We start from the raw sequence: 12154 nt of genomic DNA on the forward strand, positions 1-12154 counted from the left end.
ACGCTTGCTTTGTTTTTTGACTTTGGTTTATTTAAAAAACAAAAAGCCAAAAAAAAAAAAAAAAACCAACTTTATATACAAAGTCAAACAGAAACCACGGATTATGGAAAGGGGTGAGAATTACGGGGGCAAGGGCTGGGCCAGAGCCAATCCACATTCTGAACACAGGAGCCGGGAAGAGGTGCCGGTTCCTCCTGGGGTGGCTGCCTGGCCCCCGCAGCCCCGCACCGAGAGCTCTCTGCACAGGCTCCGTCCCTGACGGCCGCGGGAGCCCCTGCCCCCGGGGAGCCCGCACCTGGAACCCCAGGCGTCACGCTCGGCCAAGGGGGCTGCTCAGCCGCCCCGCTGGGCCCCGCCTCTGCTGCTCAGACCTCGTCACAGACTCCAGCCTGCACCTCCCCTGCCTTAGCGAAACCCGACAGGACAGGAGAGAGAAAGCACAAGACTACAAAGGCCCCAGGAGAATTCCAAGGTTTGGGGGCAAAATGACATTCTAGGGGGTGCAGAAGATGTTGTATTTAGCTGTAACGGGAACTGGGTTCCTCTCACATCCATTCCACGTCGCCCGGGCCCCCACGCTGATGGCCGGCCGTCCCCCGCAGCGGCTGAGCCCAAAGTCAGCCGCCGCTCCTCGGGCTCCCAGGTCCTGCCGCGGCTGCGCTCCCGTACCAAAAGGGCTCTGACGCCACCAGGCTCCGCCGCTGGCCTCCCAGCGTCGCAGCTGCGCCAGTCTCTCAGTTGCTGGGCGCCGGCTCCTCCCTCTCGACCCAGCCCTCAGCCTGCGGGAGACGGGGCAGCAGCAGAGGGGCAGGCGTGGTGGCCGGGGCCGCCGACCCGCTGTCCCCGGGGGCTCCCAAGCCTAGCGCCTCACCTTCTCCACCATGCGCTGCACCTCGAGCTGCAGGGGCGTGAGGCGCCGGCGGAAGTCCTGCAGCAGCCGCTGAAGCTGGGCCCGCTGCCGCTCAGCCGTCCGCGCCGTCTCCTCGGCCTCGGCCAGCCGGCCTCGCAGCTCCTGCATCTCGGCCGCCAGCGTCTTGTTGGTCACTTCGGCGGCTGAGAACCGGCTATGGCTCTCCTCTAAGGGCAGGAACACGACAGAGACCGCCGCTCAGTCGGGCCCCGGGCCGCACACGGGGCCCCCGAGGCCCCGGCCACTCACCCAGCTTCAGCTCCAGCGTGTGGATCTTGTTCTCCAAGTAGAGCCGCCCGCTGTCCTGCTGCTCGGCGCGCTGCAGCAGGCTGCCCACATTGATGAGGCTGCCGTTGTGGGGCACCAGGCCTTCGTGCTCCGCGGGGGCAGCGCCGGCCTCCGCGCGCTTCCCAGGAGGTGGCAGCAGGTCCAGGTTTCCTGGGGTGGGGAGAGGACGTGAGGCCAGGCTTTGGGAGGCGGCGGCGGCGGCCCACAGGCAGCACCACATACCGCAGAGCAGCTCCTCGCAGGCCGCGCCGTCCACGCCCTCCTGGCGGCTGTACTGCAGGCTGCGGTACTGGCAGATGTGCTGGGTCACCGCCCTGCTGACCAGCTGCTGGGCCTGCAACACACAGGGAGCACACACCGCTGACCAGGAGTGGCCTGCGCGGGTGGGCTAAGCCCCCACCCCCCAAAGTCCCGCCTCGCCTTCTGACCCAGCTCCCTGCTAACGCACCCGGCGCCTGAGAGGCAGCAGCAGCAGAGGGCCCTGCCACCCCACGGGAGACCGCGCTGGAGGTCCAGGCATCCAGGGCGTGAGCCGGCAGCTGGACAACCTCGGGCTCTGTCTCCTACCTGCTCTGCGCTGAGCCGGATCCCCAGGGTGAGCAGGATCCTCTCCAAGTCCCGCCGGTGCAGGTAGCCACACCAGTTGGCATCGAAAAAGACGAAAGCAAGGAGGCAGTCCAAGGGGAGCACGGCGGAAGGGTCCAGCTCCTTGGGCTGCGAAGGAAACCGGTGAGCGAGGTTCACAAACCGTCCCTGGGCGGCTGGCTCGGTGTTCAGCTCCAACCGCGCCCGTGCCCGTGAGGTGGCTGGGAAATGCTGGGCCGGGCCCCGAGACCAGGGAACCTGGGCCAGAGCCCTTCTTCCTGTACCCCAACGGTGAGCACGCGAGGCGCTCCTGGCGCCCACCGTGGGCCAAGAACCACAGCTCCTGGGAGCACCCCCAGGACAGAGCGGGGGGCCTCACCATGTCCTGGAGCGAGGAGAACTCCACCTCTGACTGGTTGGAGGCGACAGAGCGCACCTCGGCGTCCTCCAGCTTCGCTCCTGCTGCACAAAGCCTCAGCTCACCCGGGGCAGTGCGCGCCCCCGGGGCCCCAGGGCCTGCGCCGCGCCCGCCGCCGGCCTCACCGAACTCCTCCTCGCCGTCATCCCGGAGCAGCAGCAGCTCGGGGTCCAGGGCCATCTCGCACAGGTCCTCGGCCGCCTCTGCCCGCGGCTTCTCCTCCTCCTCCCCGCCGGCAGGGGGCGGCTTGGGCAGCAGCCCGTCTTCCTTCTGCGGACACGGCCGGGGGTGAGGAGGCGGCGGCCTGCGACAGCTCAGTGCCACCGTGCCGGCACCGCCTCACTGCCCACTGCCCGAGACCCAGGGCCCCCGGGGCACTCGCCAGCCACCTGGCCGTAGTCCCAGTCCCAGGAGAAGCCACATTTACTGGGCAGGTACTCGAGCAAGGAGGAGAGTTGGGTTTTAGAAAAGCTTTTAAAAAACACCCTTATTATTCCTTGTTAACTCTCAGGCATTCAAAATGCCCTCTCTCCTCCCACCCCAGTGCTAACCAGGCCCAAGCCCGGGTCGGGCGCACTCACGGTGGTAGATACCCCTCTGTTCTCTCAGGCACGCTGAGCTGGCGAGGGCCTGACCTCCCTAGGCCTGCGCCTGCACCAGGTTTCCCAGGAGCGGGGAGTGCTGGCAGCAGTGCCCGGCACAGGTGAGGGGCACTCACCAGGGGGGCATCGGACTCGGCAGCCGCACCCTCGCTCTGCACCTCCTCCTTCGACTCCTTGGTCGCCACCTCTTTGACCGCGTCGTCCTTGGCCGCCTCCTCCTTCTCGGGTTCTGGGGGGGACGCGGCCTTTTCCGGAAGGCTCAGCAGCATCTTGTAAATCCTGTAGCCGAAGTCCCGCTGCAGCATCTCCAGGAACAGCTCGGCCAACACCATCACCTGTGGGGCGAGGCGGCAGGGGCTGGCCTGAGTGTTCCCCCCTCCCCTCCCCTCCCCCGTGCACCACCCCGACTCCCCAGGCCCGACACCTGCCTCAAAAGAGACCCTTTCTTTGGGCCTCCGGTCCTCCACAATGCCCTGGAGCGACAGGTTCACACAGCCAGGACGTGCAGTGACCGCAGGCTCCAGAGGGGGTGGGGGGGCTTCCGGGAGGTCGGTGTCCGCGTCCTGCTGTGTGCCGGCCTCAGGAGGGTCGGCTGCCTGCTCCGCCGTGTCGGGGGCCTGTTCAGCAGGCTCCGTTTCCTGCAACACCAGCCAGGATGTGAGGCTCAGGCGCGGGCTCAGGGCCCCTCCCGCCCAGGCTCCTCCCCAGCGCAGCCTCACCCCTGACGCCTGCTGGGGCGTGGCGGCTGCCTCTGCAGCTCTTTGCTGGCACTGGGCCTCCCACTCCTCCAGCGTGGGCATGATGCTCCAGACGTCTGGCAGGTACACCACCACTGTGTGCAGCCGCCGAGGCGGGCCCGGCTGCAGGTACTGGAACTCGGCAAAGCGCCACCTGCTCCCGGCGACAGGAGAGAGGCCGTCCTCGCCTTACACACTGCACACACAGGCAGCTGCCACCCTCCCGGGCCAGCTCACAAGAGCACGATCCACGTGCTGACATGAGAGACGCCGACCGAGCCCTCAAACAGCGCGGAGCCAGAGGCGGCAGTCAACCATGGCACACTGGCTGGGGCCAGAGCGCGCACAGCCCTGGTCGGGCTCAGGCCCCAGCCCTGCACCTGTGCGGCAGCTGCAGGGGAGGGAGGCAGGCAGGCTCCGCCCTCGGGCTCAGGCAAGGCCACTCACCACTTAGTGCAGGTGCTCAAGTCGATGCCGGTCTGGGCCTGTGCACAGCGGATGGCCGTGCGCACCAGCACCTGCGGGTCAGCCTGGGGGTCGAGGCCGTCCAGGGAGGGAGACCACTCGCCCCCCACCAGCACTGCCTCTTCTTCTTTCCGGCCCAGCAAGAACTACAAAAAAAGAGATGAGGGATAAGAGACACAGGCCCACTTCCCTGGCTCTCCCCAACTGCACCACCCAGGAGTGAAGGCACAGGCAGTAGTGACGAGTCGTCCACACAAGGGGGCGCTCCGCTCTCACAAGTGAGGACAACCCTGAGGGGCGCTGTCCCCTTGGGTAGGAGGGGCCTCTTCCAGCCTGGGTTCTCCAGGTCACTGACCCAGACCAGACATCATCAGTCCATTTCACAGTCCAGCTCCCACCTTGATCTGCTTCAGAGGATGTTCCGGCGTCTCCCTTGGCTCGGCCATGTCATCCACAAATTGCATGCAGCAGCGGTACAGTTCCTCTAAGCCCGGGGAGGAGAGCAGCAGGACCTGGGCGGGGGCGGCACGGAGGAGACTCAGCGCCTTCCCCAGCCCCCAGCGAAGGGGCAGAGGGGCGGGCGCGGTCCGTCTACCTTGGAGCTGTAGGCGGCGGCGCTGTCGGCAGGGCTGGGCTCCGCAGCTGGCTCTGGAGCTGCCGCCGCCTCTGCAGAGACCTGGATCCGGCTCGGGTGGTGGAGGGGAAAGGGCTGGCTCAGAGGGAAAGCCGACAGCCAGCTCAGGTGCACGCACAGGAAGTCGGACGGCACCAGGAGGCTGCGGTATCGGCGCTGGAGTTCTAGGACGTCACAGCTGGGGCTGCAAGACACAAGGGTTCCGCACTCGGGGACCGCGCGTCGGAGAAGGGCGGGCAGCCGTCTGTCCAGGACTGCCGCGGGCACCTCAAAAGACAAACACTGATCACATCTCGTCTCAGACCAGAAGGTCAAAGCAAGCCAAACCAGGCAGGGGCGGGGGACAGACAGTACACGACAGTAACAGTCGCCGTCTGGATTTAAAAGAACTCACAAGTCCGTAACCGGAAGTCCAAAAGCCTAAGCCAAAACTGGGAAAACTGACGCCAACAGCAAAAGGAATGTAAGACTTAAAAGCCCATGAAAACATGCTCCATCTTATTTATAGTTGAAGCGAATCGGAATATCAGTCTTCACCCATTAGACTGACGAAGATGAAAACGTCTGATGGCACAGTGGCGGCAGCTGTCCACGGGGGACGCAGGCCAGGCTCCTGGAGAGGAGCGTGAGACGGGCCCTGAGCCAGCCGCCCGTCTCTATGACCTGGTCTCAGTGAGGCGTTCTGCACTTGCGCACGCAGGGGCAACGGTTACAACAGGATGTAGGATGACTAGATGCAAACCGGAAACAATGAACTTGATCTAACGTTACCGTGGAACAAACTCCAAGCTCTATTAGGCAAAGCAGCAAAGCACCGAACAGTATATTTCTTGTGCCTTTTTAAAAAGGGCTGTCAGAACTCACAGGCATGGGCTGGGCCTCCCTGACACAAGAACCGTTAGCAGTCCAAGCCTCGGGACCCCACCCCCAGCTCTGCCACTCACCTGTCCACTGTGTAGGGAGTGAGGTGGACCCGGTAGGGAGGCAGGTCATGCCTTGGTTTCTTAGCACCCCAAGGCTCTCCACCAGCCCGCTGCTTGCGTTTCTTGGAGTCGTGGTCGTCGCTGGAGGTTCATCCATCGCCAGGAGTAAGAAACCACACTGTCATTTATGCATTCAATACACACTCGTCTACAAAGAAAGAGCTGGAGACGACGTGCCCCCAACACTGAAGAGAGGGAGAGAGCAGCCGTGCCAACAGCCACAGGACGGATCATCACAAAGACGTCCATGTGGGTGTCTTAACTCTTAAAGTGCCCAAAAACTGCTCGTGGTTAGGAAAGAGCCCAGCGTGCAATGTTTCATATGTAGTAGGCCTCTGCTGTGCAAAACAAAAGCTTGAAAAGACTGAAATAAAATATTAATGGTGGATGCATCTGATAGGCTTATAATTTTCTTGTATTTCTCTGAACTTGATTAATCATCTATGTTTAACATAAATTGTTTTTAAATGAGGAAAACAACATAAGTGGCTTTTGCTTTCTACCAAATGACACATTTATAGGAACATGCTATGGGGTCCATAGGAAATAGTTCTTAGCAACAAACTCTTAACGGTACACATCCAGAGGCTCAAAGCTTTTGCTCCAGTACTTCTACTCTTGGGAGACTTATCTCCGAGAGGAATCTCAGCTCTCAGGGGTAGCAGGTGGCCACAGGCCTGGCTGGGAAGGGCCCACTCCATCCCAGGCCTGGAGCTGGGAGCCTGCCTCTCCTCACTTACCTCCCCGCTAATAACAAAGAATTGCGTAAGAGGAGTTAGCAAGAACTAACCAAAACACAAAACAACGAGCATAAAACTGAAGCACTCATTTAAGAAAGCAGCAAACCTCAACTAGGAGAAAATACTTGCAAAACGTTGTCTGATCAAGGCATTCTATGGAAAAATATGGGAGCTAGGAAGAGGGGGGAGCAGGAGGAAAAAATATATCACAAGAAAGTTAACTCAAAAGAGAACGTTGGGGCCGGCGCTGTGGCACAGCGGGTAAAGCCGCCGCCTGCAGTGCCAGCAGCCCACGTGGGCACCCACGCAAATCCTGGCTGCTGCGCTTCCCACCCAGCTCCTTGCTCATGGCCTGGGAAAGCAGTGGAGGACGGCTCAAGTGCTTAGGCCCCTGCCACCTCCGCAGGACACCGGGCGGAAGCTCCTGGCCCAGCCCCAGCCAGTATGGCCATCTGGGAAGGGAACCAGCAGAAGGAAGATCTCTGCCTCTCCTTCCAACTCTGCCTTTCAAGTAAATAAAGAAAACCACAAACATACCCAGCAACACCTGAAGGTTTGTAGTTAATAAGGCAATCATGAGGCTTATGCTGCAAATACGGAAACGGTATTTAAAATGCACCAAGATAACACTACAACTGCAGAGGACGTGCACAGCAACAACCAGCGACAGACTCCGCAGCGAGCGACTTCCCTCTCCAGAACTCCTCCTGCAGCTCCCCAGCACCTGCCTGCTAGTGACGGGGACTCCACGCTTTGGTTACTCTGACCTTACATAACAGCGCCTGCTCCCTGGTGCGCCCATACAGTGTTCTATCATGGACGCGGGACAAACAGAACCGAGAAAAGGCCCCCAGGCCCGCATCACGCCAGATCGGGGAGAGAAGGCCGGCCCACCACAGGAGGAATACAACCGTCCAGCTGTTCACGCCCCGGTGACCGAGCTGGTTAACGTTCACCAGGTGCTCTATTTCTGCTTTCCTCTTAGACGAACCGGGGCCACTTTCCTGTTCATTACCCCCGAGTGACCAGGCCAGCCACACCGCACACGAGGTCTCTGCTCTCTCACCCTGGGCCCCTGGCTCACCTCCCCACACAGACGCATCTGCATCGGGCAACAGCCTGCTCGGCTCCCCCAGCAGACGCCGCTGCGTCCGTCTTGCAAGGCAGGAAGTGTCCCCCAGCCGTTCTGACAACTGCTCGTGAGGAACCGCCTCGACCTCTAGTTAACCTGCGCCGCCCGATCACGCGGCGTCCACGGCACGGTCAGGCAGCACCAGTACAAACACCCCAGCAGCCACAGCGGCACAAACGAGCCGGATGCACCCGCCTAAAACCTCGGCGGTTCAGCAGGCGCGGCCCATGCAGACACGGCTCCTGCACGCCGAAACCTCAGCACCCGTGCACGCCACCGTGGCCAAGTCCTTCCTTTTTTTTTTTTTTCTTTCTTTCTTTTTTTTTTTCTTTTTGACAGGCAGAGTGGACAGTGAGAGAGAGACAGAGAGAAAGGTCTTCCTTTTGCCATTGGTTCACCCTCCAATGGCCGCCGCGGTAGGCACGCTGCGGCCGGCGCACTGCGCCGGTCCGATGGCAGGAGCCAGGTGCTTCTCCTGGTCTCCCATGGGGTGCAGGGCCCAAACACTTGGGCCATCCTCCACTGTACTCCCTGGCCACAGCAGAGAGCTGGCCTGGAAGAGGGGCAACCGGGACAGGATCGGTGCCCCGACCGGGACTAGAACCCGGTGTGCCGGAGCCGCAAGGCGGAGGATTAGCCTAGTGAGCCGTGGCGCCAGCGACCAAGTCCTTCCTAAAGTAACGGTCCCCCGGGGGCCCCCATCTCCACCCACTCCCTCCTCAACTGCAAGTCCCCTCTCCCGCCTGACAGCGCTGTCTCCCTCCAACCGTGCTACTTCCTTTTCCCGCAAGCTGTGACACGGCAGCACGATGGCCAACAGGCCCTACACGGAACTTGGCGTCGCCAGGACAATCAAATCCAAGAGACCGGAAGGAGAACCTGAACTTGAACCTGCTGTAGAGCGCACCGGGGCCGCTGAGCTCTACGCTGGCCACACCACCACCAGGAGTACTTGTGCTGTGGCTGCAAAGAAGCCTTTCCTAGACACAGGGAGGCTCGAAGCCCAGGGAGAGGCACAGAACGGGAGACAGCTGTGTGCAAACAGGCATCAGAGGGAGCACACGGGACCAAGTGTCCGGAGCAGAGATCATGTGAAAACAGTCCTAGAGCACCGGCTGCCGGGGAGACGCGCTCATCACGTGGCCACGCCCAGTGAGCCCAGGCCCCTCGGGTTCCCACCGCGAGCCTCACCACGCGACAACCTACAGCCATGTGGGACAGCGGCTCCCTGCTCTGAACAGCTCACACTTCACAAGAGAGCTCCAACAGCATGAGGGAACCTTCCGGAAGTCCCAATCTTAACATGGGATTTTCCGTTTGTCACAATCGTCCGCCTAGGATTTGTGCCTGGCCATCTACAGAAATTCCACCTTAAAATGCAGTCAAGCAGGGGCAGTGGGCAGACGTGACACTTGCGCAGCGGGTGACGGCGGGTGGGGGCGCAGCGTGCCTTCCTGTTTACTACGCACTGACTGACACCTTGCACCACACAACGTGAAGATGAACACACACACGACCAGGCTGTGTCTCGCACACTAGTCCAGAGGTGAACCTTGCAGACACAGGGGCCTGCACAGAGCTCGAGAACTGGAACTAAACGTAAGTTTACTGTGGTGCAAACTAATTTTGAAATCTACGCATAGCTTATTTACAGCACGCCTTTTTTGTGAACTTTCTGAAGATTCCTAGAGTATGTAAGGATGTCAGGCAGGGTACAGGACACGTGACCCGGGAAGAGGACAGCCGGCCTGCTCCTGTGCGGGTCCCTGACGCTGCCACGTGGCCCAGGGCCAGCCAGCATGGCACCATGCCTGCTCCACAGACAGCCAAGAGAGCTGTGTCCAAGCCCGAGGCATGGCAGCGTGCACACTGTAACACACACTAACCACCCGGTGCACCCGAGAGACACCTCAGTGCTACTTTTCTTCGCACCTTAGCATTTTCCTGACAATTTTCATTCTTGGTATCTCAGTCTTAAGGGCCAAGAAATGAAATCATGTATTGAAAACACACCTCAACGTGACATTTGGAAAGATGAACTGTGTCAAACCCCTACTGAGCCGGTGTGTGAAGTTCCAACCTGTGCACACATAGCTCAGCGCCTGCCTACTTCATGACAGAGCTAGGATCTAGCTGCGAAAAAAAAAGAATGTTAGCACCAACAGGTAGCGGGGAGGGGGGCACTGCTCCTAAGGGCAAATAAACAAATCCTACCTTCGGCCCTGATCCAGCCGTCCGTGAGGGCCCCTGGCGGGAAATCGGTTCAGGTGGCTCAGGTGAAGCGTGTGGGATGTTTGGAAGAGACTGAGTGCTGCAGAAAGGAAATGGCCAGTGACTGCGAAACCCTAAACACCCGCCAGCGTGCCCCTCCCTTTCTTCCAGGGCCCAAAAGTACCCACTTCTGTCCCGAGAGCAGCCCAAGTGCCCCGTGAGGCCTGCCCCAGCGTCCACGCCGCTGGCACTCACGTTTTTGAGGAAAGAGGGGAGGAATCCTGTGAGGCTGGAAGATCAACTGGGGCTGAGCTCCCAGAATCCCTTGCTTCTGGCCCAGGGCTGCCACGTGCAGAAGGGGAGGTGCTGGGGACTTCAGCAGTGGCTGCAGGACAGGAGCCAGGCAACTCAGGACCCCACGGCTGCTGCACCCACTCGCTCGGGAAGACGCGGCCCCATCCCCTCGACCCCCACCTCCCTTCCCACCGCACACGCACACGCTCGGGGGAGACGCGTGAGTACCTGGTTGGAGAGCGTCTGCACCTTGACGGCGTTCCAGGGCACCGCCTGGCCGGGGTTGTATGCCGCCTTCACCAGCACCTTCTCGCCCAGCTGGGGCAGCCGGCCCTTCACCACGCTGCGGCACATAGGCCAGGAGGCCCCGTGAGCAGTGCCGCCCAGGGCCCTCGAGAGGCCCTTCCCGTCTGCCCGTCAGGACATCTCCCACCTTGCGTGGCGCCCCCCTGCCAACGGGCTGCCGGCACGGAGGCCAGCCTCAGCCTACCTTAGCTGGAAGAAGACCTCTTCGTCCACCACCCCGAAGTAGTCGTGCAAGCTGGTAACGATGCCGGTGAAGACCCGCTGCTTCTCCCCGCCCTGGAAGAGAGCGCCGTGAACAGGGAGCCCCCAGATCCACACAGAGACGCGGTCGTGCAGAGAGCCCGCCCTGCAGACGAGGGCAACAAGCTGGCCCTGGGCTCAGGAGCATTCTGGGAGTTCCTGTCCTTCCTGAACTCCAAAAGGCACCCCCAGTACCAGAAACCCAGACTCCCCAGCCTAAGACGTGAACTGCACCAGGCTGGAGTCGGGAATGCTGGGGCAGCCCGAGCGCCAGAACTCACTAGCAAAGATGCCCAACCTACCTGCAGGTGCCGGGCATTTTGGGACAAGTCTGTGGCCACAGGAGGAGTGAGCAGACCAGGAGGAGGGCCCAGAAGCGACGTGGAGGCCGCGCCTACGGGGACAGAGGAACAAGCTCCAGGAAGTCCACGGGCCACATGATACCCCGGAGTTAGCTGGGGGATGCGGAGACCCGCGGAGACCTCCAGAGGGCACGCGGGCTCCGGCCAGCTCCTCCTCAGGGCTTCCCCGGCCACCCCCAGCGGGCGCCTCTCCTTTTCCTGGGAGATATTTGCAGCCAAGCGCAAAGGAAACTAACCAGAGCGCACGAGGAAACCCAGCAGCCATACTTCTGGAAAGGAACCCCCCTCCCACCCCCACCCCCACCCCCAGAGCCCGGATGTCCCAGCCTGAGCCCAGGTAAGGGAGGCAGACATCACCTGAGAAGCTGCGGCCCCCCGGCAGCGGGCTGATCCGCTGGCGCTTAAACTGGGACATGGGGAAGGCGGTCCTGTCTCTGAGTCTCGAGGGGAAACCTGCAACGGGAAGAGAAGTGGGTGCACCGCTCGGACAGCAAACGTCCCGGGAGGCGGCGCGCCTGGAGCCTGGGAATGAATGGAGGCGGCGGACGGCGGGGCACGAGCGGCAGCAGGAAATGAAGTCAGCGGTGACAGCGGGCCCGCGGCCCGCACGGCCGGCGGCAGGTGCCCCTGCCCCGCCGGCTCGCGGAGACAGAACCCACCCTCCCAGACAACGCCAGCAGACCCGCCAAACCGCGGGCGCACCGGCCCGGCGCTCCCCGCACGGGGCCACCCACCCCCGGAGCGGCCGGCGGCCGGGACGACAGCCATTCATTCAGAAACGGCCGCTCGGCGCCGGGCCCGGGAAGATGGAGGCGGCGGCCGGCGTGGGCCCGCTCCCCGGAAGCCCGGCCCGTTGTCCCCGCGGCCTCGCCTGCCCGCCTCCGCCGCGTCTCCCGGGCCGACGAGCCCACCGCGGGAGGACGACGGCGCGAGCTTCCTCTTCCTCCTCCTCCTCCTCCCGCCCCCGGGGCCGAGGCCGTTGCCAGGGAAACGGGACGTGCACGGCGAGGGGGGCTCGGCCCCTTCCGCGCCCCCCGGGGCAGCTCCGCCGCCCGGCCCCACGCGGCCTCTCGGCCGACGACGAGGCCCAACGGCAGAGGGGCGGCTGGGGGGGGCGCCCGACCCACCTGCGGGCCAGGGCCGCAACACCGGGGGGACAAAGGCACCCGGAACCGCCGCCGCTGCCGCCGCCGCCGCCGCCGGAAGCGCCGCGCCGGAAGCGCGACCACTGGTCGGAAGCTGCCACT

At 62.5% G+C, this 12154-nt stretch overlaps 1 protein-coding gene across 3 annotated transcripts; it reads right to left on the reverse strand.

The window, feature by feature from the left end:
* Positions 1–61: 61 nt before the first annotated feature.
* CCAR2 (cell cycle and apoptosis regulator 2) lies at positions 62–12111 on the reverse strand. 3 transcript variants are annotated; one of them, XM_062199380.1, is made up of 21 exons: positions 12035–12111; positions 11265–11360; positions 10848–10939; positions 10490–10581; positions 10228–10342; positions 9961–10090; positions 9709–9805; positions 5584–5703; positions 4601–4823; positions 4404–4517; positions 3988–4151; positions 3523–3694; positions 3232–3441; positions 2920–3138; positions 2327–2471; positions 2163–2245; positions 1766–1912; positions 1421–1532; positions 1160–1348; positions 872–1077; positions 62–779 (listed from the first exon to the last, which is right to left on the reverse strand). In XM_062199380.1, the coding sequence occupies exons 2-21, from the start codon at positions 11320–11322 to the stop codon at positions 735–737; spliced, it is 2733 nt and encodes a 910-aa protein (XP_062055364.1). In that variant the 5' UTR covers positions 11323–11360; positions 12035–12111; the 3' UTR covers positions 62–734. The 3 variants fall into 3 exon arrangements, with proteins under 3 accessions (XP_062055364.1, XP_062055363.1, XP_062055362.1); XM_062199379.1 differs by lacking the exon at positions 12035–12111 and adding an exon at positions 11642–11745 and having other exon boundaries at positions 2163–2242; XM_062199378.1 differs by lacking the exon at positions 12035–12111 and adding an exon at positions 11642–11745.
* Between the last annotated feature and the right edge of the window lie 43 nt (positions 12112–12154).

Source organism: Lepus europaeus, chromosome 8 (genome assembly GCF_033115175.1).
Source record: "Lepus europaeus isolate LE1 chromosome 8, mLepTim1.pri, whole genome shotgun sequence".
NCBI lineage: Eukaryota > Metazoa > Chordata > Mammalia > Lagomorpha > Leporidae > Lepus > Lepus europaeus.

What these genes read in the sequence shown, in the direction of transcription:
- CCAR2 (XM_062199378.1), bottom strand. Translation starts at nt 11,675, where the DNA reads ATGGCTGTCGTCCCGGCCGCCGGCCGCTCCGGGG. An exon ending in CCGCCGCCTACAGCTCCAAG is followed by an intron (nt 4,518 to 4,600) that starts GTAGACGGACCG and finishes GCCCCCGCCCAG; the next exon opens with GTCCTGCTGCTCTCCTCCCC. An exon ending in TCTCCTCGCTCCAGGACATG is followed by an intron (nt 1,913 to 2,162) that starts GTGAGGCCCCCC and finishes TTTCCTTCGCAG; the next exon opens with CCCAAGGAGCTGGACCCTTC.